This window comes from Nyctereutes procyonoides, unplaced genomic scaffold (genome assembly GCF_905146905.1).
Source record: "Nyctereutes procyonoides isolate TBG_1078 unplaced genomic scaffold, NYPRO_anot_genome, whole genome shotgun sequence".
In the NCBI taxonomy this organism is placed as follows: Eukaryota; Metazoa; Chordata; class Mammalia; order Carnivora; family Canidae; genus Nyctereutes; species Nyctereutes procyonoides.
Window position 1 is genome coordinate 34,395,125 of NW_026575131.1, and position 19,888 is coordinate 34,415,012.

The following is a 19,888-nucleotide window of genomic DNA, read 5'->3' on the forward strand; positions in this document are numbered from 1 at the left end:
ATTGCTTTCAAAGTCACTTAGATCAGACCTCAGATTGGAGGCTACACAACCAGTGGAGGCAGAGACAGAGGCAGACATGTGATCCAGATACCACCTCCAGAAACCTCAATCAGCCTATCACACTGCCTCCTAAGGTTTGAGCTTTTAACTGTGGAGCTTAGATAACTCAGGACCTCACATAGGTGCCATCTTCATGACATTTTGGGAGTCCTGGAATGTGAGGTTGAGGGCATAAAAGTCTTCTTTCCATTAGCTTTCCCCATTTGTTATTGAGAAAAGGATTTCTGTCCCCACGGTGATCCAGCCTGGATTCATGGAGGGCAGAAGCCACTACCCTTATTATTTTTTTCCTTATCATTAAAATCTTCTTGTATTATCTCGTTTATTTCTCCTTTTAATAAGCATTGTTTTACTATTTATATCCTATTGTACAGATAAGGAAACTGATATAAAAAAATTAATTCACCCTTCTCACATCCTTCAGGGAAGAAATGGTTGATCTGAGGTTTGAACCCATGCAAACAGGCTCCAAGTCATGACTCTTAAGCTCATTTTGTCCCACTGTTACTTTTGTTTCTAGCCTGAAACCAAGAGCTGATTCAGGGCTGTCCTGATTTGGCTTGAATGGCCCATTGGCAAAAAGCAAAGGAAGGATGTTGTTCTGTTTATAAGCAGAATCCTCAGGTTGGTCAGGGCTGAAATTTCTCAAGGAGAGAGTGAAGGTCAGTGGTCTTTACCTCCCTGGGAATAATGAAGTCACTGATCTATGGCAGAAAGGGTGACTTCTTTTTTTTTTTAAGATTTTATTTATTCATTCATGAGAGACACACAGAGAGAGGCAGAGGTATAGACAGAGGGAGAAGCAGGCTCCCTGTAAGGAGCCTGATGCTGGACTCAATCCCAGGACCCTGGGATCACGACCTGAGCCAAAGGCAGACACTCAAACCACTGAGCCACGCAGGTGCCCCAGGTGACTTTATTTAGTACTGAACAAAAGGAGACATTTTAAGCAGCTCTAATTGATGAAATTTGGGGACTCAGTGGCATTCAGAGATAACTGCTTGTACCTCATAGCTTGCCTGGCACTTCCCCTTGATGCCCATAGTTTTAAACACACCAGCTGAGTTTTTGTGTGCAAGTCACTGAACTGCTCTGAGCAATTACCTCATCAGGCATACATGGAAGATGGGGACTCAGCTCTTGTTCCTTCTTGTTCTTAAATGCTGTCTCTGTCATTTCTACTCAAGGCTTTGGTGGTATCCAGGAATCTTTGTTTTTGTTAGTTATGTGTTTAAAAATTAGGATGCTTTTGGGTGGTACAGATGAACACTTACGTATTTTATTAATGATGCTTTTTTGTATTAGAACATCCATAACTTGAAGATCAAATATAAACATGATTTCATTAATTCTTGCTTAGAAAGAATCTAAGGCTAAAAGATATGTATAGTAAAAATATTTAAAGAAAAATATTCAGTAGCACAGGTAGTGCATGGTATAGCAAAAATCATTGAGATGATATACTAACAACTGAAATTTGAGTAACTCTGATTAATACTATTATTCCTTGGACTTTATATCTCAGAACAATAATTCAGTGGGATGATTCTTGGGCGGGGGAAAGGTTTGGGTCAAATAAATTCAATGAACACATCCTATCATGTCCATTTTTAGAGATTCACAGTGAACTTCACAATAGTAAAGGCCCTGGAAAGTTCTGCAGTATAAGAAACATGTTCACATTTTTTTTCTATGTCCACAAGACTTATTTGATCCTAACCCTTTCTTGTTTGTTTGTTTTTGTTTTTGCAACAATTAACCGCATCTCCCAGAGCTAGTGCTGCCAGAATAGTATTGTAAACCAGTGAGTCAGGCAAATATCACCAAGTGGGACTGAAACAGGTGGCATCACAGTAATAGACTTTGAAAGTGGTTAATTGTTTCGAGGCAATTGTGTGGGGGAAGTGGTTTGTTCTGTCTTCTCATATAATTGGGGGGAAGTGGCTTGCATCCTCTTTGCCAATAATTCTGCCACTTTTTTATCCTTCACTGATTTTCATTTTATCCGCCTCCCACTACTGATTCTGTTTTATTCATTGTCATTTAACTAAGAGTTAGAAGAGATTTGAGTTATGAGAAGAAGAGTGGAAAGAACAGGCATTTATTTTTGCAGTGTGTTGTCATGGGGATAAATACTTGGGAAAGTGTAAGGATGCATAAATTTCCATAACCCCTCATTGGCCATAAGTTATGCCTTCCAAATGCCTTAGTTTGCACTGGTGAAAATGGTTTGGAAGAAGTTTGAGAAATGGAAAAATGAGGTCTGTTAGGTAGATACCAAGATAAACAGTTTGAAATGGACAGTATTGTGAAGTATTTTTGAAAGATAAAGACAAACAAAATAAAATAAAGGTTTAAAAATTTTAAATAAAATTAATTCTGTCTTTGTTCTGCTCCCTGGTTTTCACTCCATTGTATAGTTCCCTCCATTGAATGTGGGCATGACTTGAATCTGGTCAATAGAATGTGGCTAAGGTGATAGGTGCCACTCCCTCAAACAGAGTGTGTCACAGGGCAAAGGTAGTTGTGGCACACCCATGATTACATTGTATAAGACTCAATCCTAGGAGACTGGGGAGAGATTTTTCCTGCTGGCCTTGAGGAATCAAATAGCCATATGGTGAGCTGCCAATGGAGAGGGCCACATGGCAAGGAACTATGAGCAGCCTCCAGAACCTGAAAGCAGTCTCCAGCTCCAGCCAATAGCTGGTAAAAATCTAGGAACCTCATTCATTCAGCTGCAAGGCAAGGAATTCTTCCAACAACCTGAATGAGCATAGAAGCACATTCTTCCCCGGTTAGGCCAATGGATAAGAAATGCAGTCTGGCTAACATCTTGATTTCAGCCTGGCAAAGCTGGGATCACAGGGACCAACCAAGCTGTGCCTGGGTTTTTGACTCAAAGAAGCTGTAAGATAATAAATGAGTGTTGTTCTAGGCTACTAAGTTTGTGTTATGTTGCTGTGCAGCAATGCAAAACTGTTCAGTATTAGTCTGAATTATTCTGGGGATGGTCTGATAAGCCACACCTTGGACCGGATTCTAAAGAGAATATAACTTACTTATTGATGTGTTAGTGCTTTGCTTCCTTGTAAGAGAAAAAAGATTGTTAACTCTCAAAAAAGAATGCCAGTGTCTGGCTAGAATGCTCCATTTACTTTTATGGCAAAGATCTTATAATAATGTACAATATTATATTGTTTCCATATGACATAATAGATAAGCCAGTGAGCTTTGGCGTCATAGAAATGACGCCAAATTCTGGGTCTTCTGCTTATTAACTGTATGATGTATGATGTTAACCTTTCTTCATCTGTGGAATGGGGATAAAATTAGGATGTTGTTTTGTTTAACTGAGGCTATATATTTACAGTGCTTTAGCATAGTGCCTGACACTGAATATAATATTGAAAGATAGAAGATGTTTTATTATTTAGCAATATTTTAACATTGGTTTTTGATAAGAAATCATATAGACTCTGACACACTATTTCTGTACTTTAATTTGGAAAATCAGCATAGAAGATTTTTATCTTCTTAGACCTCTGCTTTGTTTTACGTCTGGACTGCTGCAGACCAATTCCAGATTGGATGCAATAAAAATAGGTCTTGCATACACCAAGTGCCCCTGTGCTCATAGGTTGCTCTGGCTTTATATTGTCTGGGCAAATCGCCCCCAACCTCTGGCCAGACTGTGGAATGTTGGTTTCCTCTAACATTAGCCCCCCAGGGGTCAATTTTCACAGTTTCCATATGTTTTTATATTACCCCAAACTGTAAATACAACTGACACCCTACCAAATTGGCCCTAATGTGCCTATGCCTAACAGTGGAGTCGTAGGCTTTTAGAAGAATATAATACTCCCTGGAATTGTGGCAATTATAAGAATGTTTTGTTTTTAAAGTGTTTAGATTCTTTTTTTTTTTTTTATTTGGGAAGAAGTAAATGATGTGCAAGGAGAAGATATGAGGTGGAAACAGGGCAGTAGTTTTAATCTTATGTCTTAGCCCTGCCTTGGGTTTGCCCCCACATTTTTAGAAGTTCTGTCCTAAGATCTGTTACCTGCTCTTGCCCTTTTGTTTTTCTCTTACTTTCCCTTTTTGTTGAGTGTCTACTTATTTTTATCTTCACTTATTTTATCATCTCCAAGTCCTTTGTCTGTGATTAAATCTGTCTGTACAGGAAGAAGAGCCAAACTCATTATGATGCAGTGAAGTTCCAGGATATGAAATACGTTAAATATTTCTCCATGTAGATTCACCCATAAAACCACATAATTTGTTCAAAAAGTGGTCACATTGAGGTTAACGGGTTCAGAGAACAGAAATTAATAGGGAAATTGCATGGCGTCCTTGTTGGTTTTGTGTTCTGCTTCATAGCTGGATCTTCATTTCAGTAACTGTGGCCGCCACCATGAAGTTTGAAGCTGTTAAGCTCCCACCTTCCATTCCAAGGCTCCCCTGGTGGACAGCCAATATTCTTGGGTAATTACCTCATGTGTATCTAGTTCTCTAATAGCCAACTGAGTTGCTGCTCAGGGCATCCTATAAAGTTTGGAGTGGTGTTAAAGGACTGGGCTACAGAGATTATATCCTGAGAATTTTCATTGCTGTTCCCTAGACCTTTCTAAGTAAGCCTGGGAGAAGAGAAAGTGAGAGTGGTATGAAGGAGCTATGCAATATTCTCCACAGTTAGGTGGCACAGGACAGAGGTTAATGGCTTGGGTGTGGCCGCTGGAGCCAGACTGAGAATCCTGCCTCTGCACTCACTTGTGCTGTAACTTTTGGCAGTTTCCTCATTTGTAGGCAAAATAATCAAAGGACCTTCCTTATAGGGTTGTTGTGAGAATTAAGTGAGCTAATAAGTGTAAGATGCTTAGAGCACATCATGTGATGTGAACATTTGCTGTCTGTAGTTATCATTGCTACATAGCAGTATTAGAATGTGTCTAGACCAGCATTCAGGAAACTCTGGCCTATGGGCCAAATCCAGCCCTGCCCACCTGTTCATGTAAATAAGGTTTTATTGGAACACAGCCATGCACATTTTTGTAGCATGCTTAGGCTTTCATGGTGCAATGACAAAGTTGAGGCAAAGTTGAATAATTTCTGCAGAGGCCATATGATTCCCAAAGCCTAAGATATTTACTAGCTATACCTTTATAGAAGAAGTTTGCTGATCCTTGTTTTTAGATGTCAGAAAGCTTTCTCAGCAGCATAGATGAGAAAATATCAGTCTACTGTGAACCATGTAGACTTTAAAAACCATCTATTGAGTATGAATTAAATTAGGAAAGAGATCCTGGGTTTCTTCTAGGTGCCATCTTATAGATATTCAGTGTAATATTAAAAATGACCTTTATAGGAATGAGAACTCTGAGTTGTTATTGTGCTGGCACCAGCTAGTAATACCCAGTTGTATTCATCAGCAATCCAGTCTTACTCCTTTTTACTTTGGTACCATTTCATTGACAATAAGCCATATTCATTATATAAGATTGAATTCTTCTTTAATAGGAAGTGCCTTTCTTAAAACAAATATGAGGGCAATCTTAACTCCTGTAAATCCCTAAATGCATATTCCTAAATAGATTTATGGGTTCACACAAAACACCTAGTCAACACAAGGGGGACTGTTTCATCTTTTGACTAAACAGCCGCAGGTTTTAGAATTAAATTCAATGCAGCAGAAATCTATTGGTAATAGTGGGAGTAGGCATTGTGCTCAATTCTTAGAGAACAGATAGTTGTGATCACTGTGCTGAGGGTGCTTATAGCAGAACAAGGAGGACATTAAAGGATCAGAAATGTGTTGCAAGCACAGCATAATTTGGGTTTTTATAACATGGGGATCCAACTTTCTAGATTAACCAAGACTAGGACAATGTCCTAAGAGGGATGCATGTGAATTGTCTGTGATGAAAGGGCTGAGATGGGAGTGTGGTGAAGAGCTTTCTAGAAGAGGAAAGCACTGTGCAGGGGCCCTGTGGGTGGCAGGACTTGGTGTATTGAGGGTGCAAATGGAAGGCCAGTGTAGCTGTGGGGAGTAGGTTGAGATAAGACTTTGAGAGGCAAGAGGTAGACCTGGTAGGAGTAAAGGGAAGAAGCATGGCCTTTTCCTCAGGTAGTGGAAATCCAGTGAGAAGTTCTAAGCAGCAGAGAAATATGATGCTGTTTGTGTACCAGACACTTTGTCCCCTGTCCTGCGGAGAATGAATTAGGGGGACCAGTTGGAGCTGGCATCCTCACGAACTCGGAGGTGATATAGTGTGGGCCAGAGAGGATGTGGTTAGAAGTTATTCCTTCAGTCTTGTGAATACTCCAAGATTGGGCCCTGTTCTGGCAGTAATGCCTATCTGGTGGTGCAATAGCCTGTAATCAATAAAAAATGCAAATAAAGATATCTTTACAAGTTGTGGTGTGTGCAATGGAGAAAGTGCATGGATGTGGGCATAGCAGTTTTGGTGAGAGGGAGGGGGTATTGTTTGATTTGATGCCCAGAAAAGCCACCTTTGAAGAGGTGACATTTAAGCTGAGACCTGAAAGGTCAAAGTCAGTCATGTAGAAGGAGCAGTGTCTGTGAGAGGATAGGGGTGGGTGGGCAGACAGAGAGGAAAGAAAGAAGACTGGATTTTGGATTCTGGGGGTAAAGGTGAAAATGGTTTGGGAGGCAGCTGCTGAGGTCCACAGATGTACAACTCTCTTCTCTAGGAAATGGAAAACTCTTGGAGAGTTATACATCAACAAGCACATGAATTCACTTGTTCTGAAACACTCATTCTTGCTGCTGTGTGAAGAGTGGCATAAAACGGGCAGCAGAGCAGGAGCAGGAGCTTGGTGAGGAGAGAAAAGTATCATGGACCAGGCAGAAAGTGATGGTGACTTGAGGTGTTGTGGTAGTAGGAGTGAGGGAGAGAAGGGGTCTGTCCACTCTGTTTCCTTATCTGCCTTTCTGTACTGTCAGCTTTTAGCAGGGCATCAAAGCACCAAAGGATAGGTGGAGCCATGGTGTAGGGGACCCTTACCAGGCAGGTCGAGATGACAAGGGACCCTGTTTTCGGTTCTCCTGGTGGTGAACTCCTGCTGCCAACTTTGGACATATGGGCTGAGAAACCTGAGCATATAGTTCAGTCTACAGTGAGGGGATGTACAACATTACAATACATTTATTGCTTAACAATGAGAAAAATAATCATTCCTGGGCTATCATTTTCAGACCTACATGACCAGTCTGTGCTCTCTGGGTCACCAGACATAGATGAAAGGCCAAGCAATAAGAAATGTATTTGATGAATAGTAAATGGGAGCCAGGCTTGTTAGTTATGTGACCCTTGTGTGTATGGTCTGCTCTCCAGGCAGAGTGTCTTGTTATTAGGTGCCCCTCTATTGAATATAAAGTCCTGAGGAGGGTGAAGAACAGGCCAGCCTTTTCCTATTTCCCTTTGAGTTTCCTGTGGGTGCATGCCAGTCCTACCAAATGCATTGGGAGGAGGACAAGGGGCATCAGAGAACACCTGGCTTTCTCCCTGAGGTGTTCCATTGGAGGAGCCCCCATCTACTCTCTTCAGCATAGGCTTTCAGCCATTGGGTTCCATTTATATTTAGTATGATGCTCTATAGGGGAAGGAGGTTCTTCAGGGCCAGAATAGTGGAGAATAAAGGTAGCCAGCCCTTCAGAACTTCACCAGAGTGAAATATCTACAAGAAAAACAAACCCTTCTCTTGCTGATTGTGACTAGCTTCTGCTGTGTGACTTGCTTCCTAGGTTTTCCCAGCTTGGGTGGGAAAATAAACAGTTGAAAGCAAGGAGAGTGCATATGGGCTCTAGAAGAGAGTTTGAGGTAGGGAGAATTAAATCCTAAATTGTGTTGGAACTAAGTCCTAAGACTTTGGCCCTACTTATTGCTCTTTGCTGAGAGGAGAGCTGGATTCAAGTAACCACAGCTGGCCAGATATTTTCTCTTGCAGGAAGAAATATCATGCTTGTGACACTTAGCACATTTGTATGTGCTATAAAAGTATCTTTAGAATAGTTATGCAGCTTTCTACAATTTATAGGTATGCTGGAATACTGAATGGTATTTACAAGCCTTAAAAAAGTGGAATCATCCCAGTGGTTAAAAGTAAAAACCTTTATTATTGGAAATTCTGCACGCAATACTCATTGTCAGCTTCCATTTTGTGTGTGTGGCCCATCTACTTGTGCGGTCATTGTGGGATCCCAGCTCACTTACCCATGCTTGTCGTGACCTTCTTGCAACACTTCCATTAGGATGGACTACTGGAATGCAACTCATCTTATTATTAAGAAAAGCATACTGGAAGCTAAATATATGACACAAAGGGTTTGATAATGCATTCCAAAGTCCATTGTTTGAGGCATTTTGAATACCTGCTGCTGGTATGGGAAGCAAGACACTAAATACGTATTCATAACATTATATACTACATGATCACATTTATATTGTGAGCTAAGAATGAAACAGAGAGGGGACATGCTGGAATCTATTCTAGGCATTTTACTTGTACTAATATATCAACTCTTCACAATAACCCTATGGATTAGACAAAATCATTTCCATTTTATATATGAAGAAGCTGAGGTACAGAGATGTTAAGAAACTTGCCCATGACATACAGATAGAAAATGGTGGACTTCCGATAGAGCCCAAGGAGCCTGGCTCCGGAGTTTATGCCACTACTTTCTATCTTTCAGTGGTTCCTGGAAGATTCTTATAACCTGTAATTGTTTTCCATGGGGGTTATACCATTTACACTCCCAGTTGTACCTACATCTGGTTATTTTACCAAGATATAAGAAAACAGATATCCATAAAAATATTGATACAAGAATGTTCATTGCAACCTTATTCTTTTTTCTAATTTTATTTTATTTGAATTCACTTAATTAACATATAGTATATTATTAATTTCAGAGGTAGAGTTTAGTAATTCATCAGTTGCATATAACACCCAGTGTTCATTATATCACATGACCTCCTAATGCCTACCACCCAGTTACTCTGTTCCCCCATCTAACCTCCCTTCCACCCACCCTTAGTTTGTTTCTCATAGTTAAGAGCCTTTTATGGCTTGTCTCCCTCTCTGATTTTGTCTTAAATTACCTTATTCTTCACAGTAAAAAATTGGAAACGGCCCAAATATAAAACAGGCTAATCAAGCTGTAGTATATTCATATAATGGAATACCACTTGACTTCAGCAATAAGATAGAACTTAAGAACAATATAAATGAGTCTCAAAAACTTTATACTGAGTCAAAGAAATCAGAACAAAAGGGCATGTACTGTGTGATTCCATGTATATGAAATGTAAGAATAGATAAAACAAATCCATGGAGATAAAAAGTTGGGTTAACGATTACTTCCTGTCAGGGGACAGGGACATGTGCCTGGCAATGGTCTATATTTTAAATGGTCAAAAATCATTGATATTTACACTTAATATCTGTGCATTTTCTTGTATATATTTATACCTCACTTGCACAGACACACAAATGCATACAGTATCACATGAAAACTCCCCCTTCTTCCCTTATTCATTCCCTTCCTCAGTGGTAACCACTGTTGACAGACTGGTGTGAGGTTTCCATTTCAATAGGATGTGTGTGTGTGTGTGTGTGTGTGTGTGTGTGTGTGTGTGTATCTCCAAACAGACTTTAATATATATTTTTAAGATTTTATTTATTTATTCATGAGAGAGAGAGAGAGAGAGGCAGAGACACAGGCAGAGAGAGAAGCAGGCTCCATGCAAGGACAGGCTTTAATATTTTAACATAAATAAGATCAGGCATATATATATTATTCTGCTACCTGCTTTCTTTTTCAATTAATGATATGTCTTGAAGGGCTTTCCATGTTTTGCCTTAATCTTCTTAGCTAGCTTGTAGTATCAGAGTGTGCATGCAGTTGATTTCTTCAGCCAATCTCCTTCTGATGGACAATTTGGCAGTTACCAAATTTTCACTTTGATAGTGCTGTAGTGAAAATTTTGTATATAAATATTCATGCATATGCTGCAAGCATTTTTTTAGGCTACTTTCCTAGAAGTGTATTTGCTTGGGCAAAAGGTATGGACACTTTGGTGGATACTGCCAAATTGGTTTATAATTTTGCAACCAATTTTTGTCAATTATATTCTTTCTGACTGCATATAAGAGATTTAGATTCTGGCCTTCTCTCGCAATGGAGATTATGAATCTTTTAACGTTTTTGAGAGCAGATAGGTAAAAAGTGGCATCTTTTTCTGCTGAGATTTAAAAAAAAAGAGAAGTTTTTATTTTCTCCTGTATATACAATATACACATGCACTTAGAGAAACATACGTACTCCCTGCTCCACACTCCCTCCCAGCTATGTAATTGTAGAGGCCCCAAAGCCTAATAATCTCTCAACCAGCAAATTAGGGAACATTTTCTAATTTTAATTTTAATTTGATAGACTGTTCTAGTGAATAGCAGGATTCTGTCCTCTCTGACATTCATTCCTAATATAGATGCCATCGTTGATCTTGATATCTAATGGAATTTTTTTATTTAATCGAAGTTCCTTAATGATGGCTGAGTTTTGAAAAGTGACATGACTTGCTTTATGAAACTAGTTAATTTTAAATTGAATGATGAAAACTGACCTTGCTACTCTACTCTCCAACTAATCTCCATCTGCCTCCCTCCATAATGGCCTTCTTAAAATTTTTGTTTTCCTGGAGAAAAAAGTTTGCCCCAAGTCAACTTTATTTATGAATATGGAGCAGGTCTTTTTCTGGCAGAGCTTTAGAATCTGAGTTGCCTAGTGGGTGGGAATTTGGGAAATGGTTACCAATGATACTCTCTTTTGAGGCCATGTTGCCAGAGGGCTTTGCATTCTACACCCCCAGGGGTTCTACTTTCCTGAGTTTAGTACCATTGAGAGCTGTTCTGAGTTAGCCCCATTTATTTATGCATGTGGTTTACTTCTGCAGGTGGGAGGAGAGGCTGGGAGTGATAGATCACCAGAGATTTTATTCCTGGAGATGAAGTTATTACTAGCAAAAATCACAGTGACCATTCCTTCAAAAAGTGTCTAGTGAGCTTCTGTGGGGGTATTTTCTCTTGATCAGGGGATCTCATATTTTTAAATTTCATGACTTCTTTACCTGTCTCTCCTACCCCTTACCTCTTTCCTACCTTTGCCAGTACAATCCTTCTCTTTTTTTGGCTTTCAAGTAAGCTTTTACTAAAAGAAGGAAATATATTTCTTCTGCTAGAATTATATTTGAAAACCTAGCACTCCTGTAAGGGACTGTGTATACTTTCTAGGTATCTATTGATATTCATGTGTACAAAGACAAAATGATCATTTTCATCACCTTGCTCTGCATCCACCTAATTGGCAGTTCTAAGCAGTGCCATTCAAATCCCAGCTTTTCTTTTCCAATCATGCGTCCTACGTCAGGCAACACTTGAACGAATGGTTGGAGAATACTGAGAATAGGCCTCTGTCACAATGTCCGGACTTCAGTTTTTCATTATTCCTAGCCACTCATTCTTAATTCAGAGAAGCTTTACGGGATGCATGGAATTGGAGGTTTATTTTATAATTTTTGGATTGTAAAAAACACTGCAGTATCCCTGAAAGTAAGATCTATGTATGTTCATACTGCACCAAGAACTTTGTGGGAGTTCTTTATGCAAATGATATTTGCAGTAATACTCTATTTTCTTTTTTAGTGGTGCTTGGAGAAAAAAAATGTTTAGTAGTTGGTTTTGTGTAGTGTCTGCTTCAAAGTTATAAAAAGCTTTTCTTTATAAAAATGTCCTCTACTTAATCTCACTAATAACACTGACCTCTCCATCACATGCTATTTCTGGGCATGGACCTTATTTCCTGAGCTGGAAAGTGTGCTTGCCTTTGGTTAGTATGAGTTTTGGAAATACTATATCCTTGTTCAATTAGGAAGCGAGAAGTTGTTCTCAATATCTTTGTAGTAACCAAAAGGTAATTTTCTAAAAGAAGATTCGCACGTAGACTTGAGTTGGTAGTTTTATATGTGTGTATTTATTGGGTAAAAACAAGGAAACGTCAGACAAAAATTATCCAATCCGAATGTTGACCAAGTAGATGGCTCTCACCGCATTCCTGTTAATAAGTGTCACCAGAAATTGTTAAATCACTGCTTCAGCCAGTACTGTAAGTTTTCATAAGGACCAACATGTTCAGAATATTTTCATTAGCAGGATTTCTGATAGAAGATCATTCAGCTTAATAAGTTCTCTTGAACTTTATTTTCTTGGAGAGAGAGGGAGTAGCAGAGTATATAATTTTATGAGGATTAGAAATAGAAGTTTTTTCTTCTTCAGAGTGGCTTCCATTTGATTAGCAATTGTTTCAATTCAACATGTTTACTGCATATCATCTAATTCTTATCTTGTACATGTTTCCGTGAGAGCAGTGATTCTCACTTGCTTTGGGAGTCAGGACTCCATGATAGTGACTGACTTAGCAATGCCTGGGGGGGCTGGGAGGATTCAGGAAGGATCCCAAAAGATTCTACTCTGAGGTCTTCCTCTTTTGGAATCAGTGCTCTCAAGCCCTCTCTGTACTGCCCTTTTGCCTCCTCATGTGTGAGATTAGATTTATACCAGCTGCCATGGACATGGTTGCCTAAATCTGTGGAATGTTTTGCTAAACACTGCTGGTGAAATAGTCCACATTAAGCCTAGCACTCCTCCCCCCACTCTTCTAACCCATCCTTTGTCCTTAGTCTTTTTCTCACTTGATCACTTTATGATTTTGCACTTTGAGATCCTGTAGATTCATTAAGAACTTTTATTGCAAGCACCAGGGCTTTATTTAACATGATGATTAGCCAAAGTGTTATTCTGTTTGAGCTAAGTGATGACAATGTATTTGATTGGAGCCTTGTAATTGTTATTTTAAAATCAAAGTAATGGATTATGATCTCAGAATAGGAACATGATCCAAAAGAATAATAATAATTATAAGAGCAACCACTTAGAAGAAAATAAATGCCCCGTCACAGACCAGGGGCCTTGTGTTCCCTAAGTCCCACCTACCTTTGTAGTCACAGGTTCCCAGGAAGAGGGGATTCTCTTCCCTCTCACCCTGGGCTAGCCTCTCAGCAGCCTTCCAGTTCCTGGAAGTAGTTGGTCATTTTTTACCTTGGGAATTCTACTTGCTGTTCCCTCCTCTTGGGAATTCCCTCCCTCCACTGGCAATTCTTGGCTGGCTCCTTGGAGTCTTACCCACTGTCTCACCTCCTTTGGGGCGGTTTCCAGGCCACTGTGCCTAAAATCATCTTCCTACCCCATGCCTTTCCAGAAATGCAATGTGCATCATCATCTTTCACAGCATGCAATTTATTTCCTCTCCTTTAGGAAGCCTAAATTGTGTCTCTTGGTCCTGGTCTGTGTCTCCCACTGACATTTAAGCTCCATGAGTTGGGTGAAGACTATACATATCTCATTCACCATGGCAGCCCCAGTGCCATACTGGCACTTGGCATTAATTGGTTACTCAATGCATACTTGTGATTGAATTAATGGAATATTCTGAAGTTTCAACTTTTCCTGAATCCATATCAATATATTCTATACTTAGTATTTCTAAGATAACATATGATCTTCCAGTGGTTGAATTTAACCACACTCTGCTGACTTTTGTCAGGCATATGAAGGATCAGAATAAGAAGGTGGCCAACCTCAAGCACAATCAACAGTTGGAAAAGAAGAAAAATGCCCAGTTACTGGAAGAAGTCCGCAGGCGAGAAGATAGCGTGGCTGACAACTCACAGCACTTGCAGGTGAGCTCAGGCTTCTCCTTTTAAAACCTAAATAACTGGAGATTGACTCTCTCTAACAGGTACCCATTACTGTGAGAAAATATGCACAGAAATGGGAGACTTGCCTTAGCTCTGAGTCCAGCACGAACAGTGTACTCCTAGAGAACCCAATAGGTCTTTACAACTGTGGAGAATCATTTTCAGAGTGGTGCCCAAAAAGAGCTGATTATGGTGGAAACTTTAAAGCTGTATGGAGTCCATTGGTTTTTATACCTCACTTGAAAAGGTAAGGGCTGAAAAAAAAAAAAAAAAAAGAAAAGGTAAGGGCTGTGTTTATATAGTTGGCAAAAAGCTTAAAATGTAGACATATACCCCTTTTAGAATTATATTTCAATGGTTTTGGCGTTAGTAGAAGGGAAATATATGTGTATTATCACAGAAGCTATTTGAAAAAGGATGCATTAAGTTGATCTCAGATAGTTCACAAAACTGGTTTTGTTTTACTCAAAACTCTGAGGCTCTTCTAAAAAAAAAAAAAAAAACTCTGAGGCTCTGAGACATCATTATTCTGTCTTTTCTGTGGAATATAGTTATCACTGAATGGACAGACCTATCTCAGAAACCAACTGGCTGACTGAAAACACCAATTTTTCCTCATTAACATCCCTATTTTTGGCAAAGGAGCTCTCCCCATGTGCTCAATAAAACATTCAAGCTAAAACAGGGCATTTGCTTTGAAGTTCCTTTATTTATTCCAGTGTGCCTTTAAACAGAGCAGTTCAAGTTCAACTTGGCCAGAGTTCATGTTAAATTTTGCTTATTAATTAGTGTCTTTCTCCAGTTATATATTAGGTTTCCTCCTTGGAGATAGAAGAAGTTAGATAGTTTCAATATGTACTCACAGTTCATCTTTTTAATTGACCAAAAGAGAAATAAATAATTATTCTAGAGTATGAAATAAAAGGAAATGTCTTGCACAGAGCATGGCACATGGAAGTTACTTAGTCAATATTAGTTTCTTTTTGTCTCTGTGTTTTGGAGGTGCCTTAATGATTTCAGTCAAGCCCCTTTGCATGCATGTCTGATTTGGTTAGCACAGTAGTACCATCAGGTCCTTTGTTCAGGCGTGGCAACTCCTTAGCATGGACTGGTAGCTTATTTGAATCCACAGCTTTCTCAGTGTTCTTGTCCTAGGATTTGGGTCTTAGTTTCCCCACCAGTCGTAGGAGATGTTAGATTGGAGCCTACAGAGTGAGATCATGAGAACTAAAATTTGTAGAACATTTTATTGCCTTGCCAAGCATATATTCTCATTTGTTTCTTACCACAATGTTGGTGATTTTACATTTGGTAAAATTGGAGTCTCAGAAAAGTTATGATGTGACATGCTAGTAAAAAGTAGAGAGCTACCTGATTCTGGGTCTCCCTGCCTTCAAGAAACTAATGTAGAGGAACAATTGCAGTAGTAGCTATCATTTATTGAACTTTTCAGTATGGTGGGTATTAGGCTATGTACTTTACAGCACCTATTTAATTCTTTTTTTAAAAAAGATTTTATTTATTTATTTATTTGAGAGAGAGAGCAAGAGTGTGTATATAACTGGAGGTGAGGGGCAGAGGAAGAGGGAGAAACAGACTCCTCACTGAACAGGGAGCCCAATGTGGGACTCGATCCCAGGACCCCGGGATCATGACCTGAGCTGAAGACAGACGCTTAACTGAAAGGCACTCAGGCGCTCCAGCACCTATTTAATTCTTATATGAGTTGAGTTAGTTGGGACTCTTGGTTGCAATTGATAGGAACACAATTCAATCTGTAGTAAGCAAAAAGGGAAATCAATTAACTGAAAAGGCCATGGTGGACTTCAGGCCTGACTACACTCAGATATTCCAACACTCAGATCCAGGCATTAGGGATCTGTCTCCATCCTACTCATAGGTACACTCTGCTCCTTGTTGTCTTGATTCTTAGGAAAGCTGTCCACAGTGATGCCAAACCTGACCACCAGCAGCCAGCCTCCACTGTGAGTGCAGTCATACTTGGAGAGGAGAGAGGTTCTTTCCTGATGATTCTAGCAAAAGTTCAGACCTGTACGAATGCATATATTGGCTAGGCCAGGATGTAATCACCTGGAGCCTAGGGGATAGCAGTTAGCCACACCCGAATCCTATGGGCTGAGAGTGGTAACAGGTGACCTCACACAAGAAAAAAAAGAGTGTGTTACTAGAAGGGATGCTGGATGGTAAAACCGTAGAGATCCATTACAGCCATCATATGGGTAATGGATAGACAACCTATTATCTCATTTGATGTACAAGAAGGAGGAGGCTCTGAGAGGTTACATAACTTGCCCAAAATTACTTAGCTAGTAAGTGGCAGAGCCAGGACTCAAACTTAGATCTGACCATCTTTGGATGGTGAGTTCTGGAGAAGAGTTCTAAGAGAGGACTTGAGAAAGAAAGAAAACTGGAGTGGCAGAGAGACTTCATGGAGCAGACAGGATGACAGCTAAATGAGTCTGAGATGGGAGGGACTCAGCAGTAGTGAAGGCACTCCAGGAAGGAAAACTGTCAGCAAAGGTATAGAGTCTATGTAGAGCAAAGTACAGTCAGGGCACAAAACATTACAGACCAATTGATTGTGGTGGTAGTTTTCAGTGAGGTGAGTGTTACCATCTTTCCTTAACTGACTCTGGAGCTAGAATGCCCAGCATTCATTCCAAGCTTCAGAATTTACTAGCTGAATGTTCTTGGGCAGGTGACTTACTCTCCCTCATTTCAATTTCTTCATCTGTGAAATGGGAATAATAATAATTGTATCTACTCCAGGGTTGCTCTGAGAATTAAAGGCAATACCTATAAAGAATTTAGAATTTTACTTGGCACAAGTTATGCTCACAATAAGTATTAATGATTAATTATTATTATGATAACAAGGAAAAGATAAAAGGAACATTTTGTGAAATTGTTGTCTATGATATGTGTGGGCATTTATATAGTTCTACTCGATATGCGTTGAGCATCAGACTTGCTGTCTTCTATATATAGTCATTTCTAAGGACACATCTAGTTATGGAAATTAATGTCTTGTTTTGACTCATGAACTTTTTGCATAGCAATATTTTTATAAGGGGCCTCTTGATAACTACCTCATAGACCTATTCGTAAAAGACAGAATGGTCTGGAATTGCTTAGTTGCATTCCTGACCACCCCATATAAAGGATAGCATTTGAAATGCAATAAAAAGTAATCACAATTAATTTTGATGAAAATGTCTCTGGTTAAGGTTAATAGAGAGTGAAACTCCCACTTTCTTGGATTGTTAAGCAGATGTACTCAGATGCAGTAATTACTGCCTTCTGAAGACAGAACTTTCCATTCTTGGGGCACTTGATTTTTTTAATATTACTGTTGTTTTAAGTATTTCCTGTTTATGAGTTAGCTTCTTAAGCCTTTTAATAGGTGTCTGTCAGCTGGGATCATTTTTGGTTAGTTGGACAGTTGGTTGATTGATTGATTGATTGGTTAGTAGATGTGGGATTGGCACCTACTAAATTTGAATTATTCTATACTAGTTTTTTGTAAGGGTTGGACATTATGACTTACTGATTTTGATCAACCAAATAGGTATCATATCCAGAAAAATCTCAGGTAGAGTATTTTCTGCAATAATAATAGCTGTTGGATGAGGTTATAAAAGAGAGATTGAAGAGATTCAACTAGTTATGAAAATTGGAGACAAAGTTGAATGTATTCAAACCAGGACATAATAGCAATGGGCAAAAACTGGGCCATTTCAGTCCAATTTAGATATACAGTCATGCTAAGAAACATTTCACAAACCCCACTTTCTTTAGTTCTTAGGTTTATAGTTTTATGGCAAGAATTGCAAACTCAGATGCCTTCAAGGTCTAGGCTATTAGCACAAATAAGAAACAGGTTTGCATGTAAGAAAAAATTATGATGTCTCATTCTTTCAGCCTGTCTTAATCTAAATTTTTGGTAGAGATGTATCAGTTAGCAATTGACATAATAATGCTATGTAGCAAATCATCCCAAAACTCAGTGGCTTTAAAGCATCAGTAGTTATTGTAACAGATTTTTCGGATTGACTAAATGGCCCAGCTTCTCCACGGTGGGTTTGAATGAGCATTCCTATTTCTGCAAGTCTGTGAGTCTCTAGGGCACCTCCCTTCCACATATGTTTATTCTGAGACTCAGGCTGAAGGGGGTCACCCAGGGGAAACTCTTATGATGACAGTAACAGAGGCACAAGAGAGTAAGCAAAAACTTGCAAGGTCTCATAAGGCCTAGACTTAAAATAACACTGTGATTTTCATCCCACCTCACTGGCCAAAGCAAGGCACATGGCTGAGCAAATAAGCAGGGATTAGGGAAGTACACTCTACCCATGAAAAGAACATTTTAAAGGGGCAGATACAAGGAAGGGTGAGGACTTGAGACTAATCATTCAAATTGTCAAAAGAGGCAAGATTTGGAGAAATATTTCTCTACATAAGAAAAAACAGTAACATAAACATAATGAAAAATTATAGCTGCAGTGGCCTTAGTTACAGATATCATAGAGGGTGGTAAGGAACTCAAGAGCCCATGGCTCATCAAAAGGAATTGAGACTACTAAGCTTTTACTGAAAGCTGCCATCAAGGTGGGCTTAAGATTGAGGGGACCCTCTGATTGCCATAAAATATAAATTTTTATGTGAAATCTATGGATTTGGTGCGTTTTTAAATACACTCTGGGTCTAGGGAAGCACATGTGCAGATGAATTGACCATTGGCTTGTAGCCTCTATTATACAGCCCTGCATTCTGGTCCCACTGGGTTCACATGATATAAGAGACTAGCATCCTAGCTAGCTCAGTTTGACCCATCCAAGAGAAAGGGCAGTTTAGTGCATTTGCCCTGAGTCCTTTTTTTGTCTGAAAATACCTCGAATACATTGAATTATTGTTTCTCAGAGGAAATATCCACAATGTATAAGAATAGAGAGTCTTCTTGATTTAACTCTTAAAGCATGTTTTGGAGAATTTGGCAAAGAGAGCAAGAAAGGAAAAATAAAGAACCATGGAGCTAAACTGTCTACTCTTCAAATATCGGCCCTTATTATTATTAGCTCAGGACTTTGAGTAAGGTAAGGAATCTCTCTCTTACTTTTTTTTTTTCATCTAGAAGTGAGAATTCACAATCTCTACCTCCCTGGGAGGGTTAAATAAGGTGAGCTTTATGACAGGACCTAGCACAGTACCTGATCTATTTGGGGTTCAGTTACTAGAACTTTCCCCCAGAGAGACTGATAATGACCATTTAACCATAGAAGACAGTGACCATTGGGAGTATCATCCAACAAATCCTTTGCAACGATTCTATACTGATGAGTAATACAGATATAGAGCATAAACCAGTAAATGAAAGTTTCCAATAAAGCATTAAACAACAGATTAGGCAATAAAGAGGAAAAATTAAAGCATTTTTCAAGTTTAAGTTGAACTGTGTGTAAAAAGTAAATGTAAAAGATCATGATTTTTTGGTATTCTGTAGAACTATTCTCCAGGGCACAGATTATGGAGGATGATATTTATGTCTGGCCTTGGGGCTTTGGGCTTCTGTGTGTCCCATTAGAGACTGCATGGGGATTTTTCAACAAGGTGTCTTTCCGGAGATTCACACTAAGTCGGCATTACCAGAATGGGATGCTTTCCCACCCCCCACTCCCAACCTCTAGCTATTTCTTGCTGAGTAAATATGCCAATTTGAAATCCCATTGGACATCTTTGTAGATTTTGGCTGCATTTTTCCCTGTGTAGTTATCGAGTTAATGAACTAACATTCTAAGAAATGCACAAGCCAATATTTTATGCTCTTTTTCTGTTGTATGTCTGCAGAACTCTCTTCAATTTATTGCCTGAAAACTAAAGTCTGTTCTTGTGTGCTTCCGTTTCCAAATTATAGGTTCCCAGGGAACTGTAAAGTTTCTTCTCTGCCAGTGGTTAAACCCAAGTGTGATCAG

At 39.3% G+C, this 19,888-nt stretch overlaps 1 protein-coding gene across 1 annotated transcript in view; it reads left to right on the plus strand.

Annotated features, from left to right (window-relative positions):
• ERC2 (ELKS/RAB6-interacting/CAST family member 2) overlaps positions 1-19,888 on the plus strand; it is a 901,810-nt gene that overhangs the window by 468,101 nt on the left and 413,821 nt on the right. Inside the window, exon 15 of the mRNA XM_055344919.1 lies at positions 13,745-13,880. Coding sequence (XP_055200894.1) covers positions 13,745-13,880 — 136 coding nt within the window. The remainder of the gene's footprint in view (positions 1-13,744; positions 13,881-19,888) is intronic.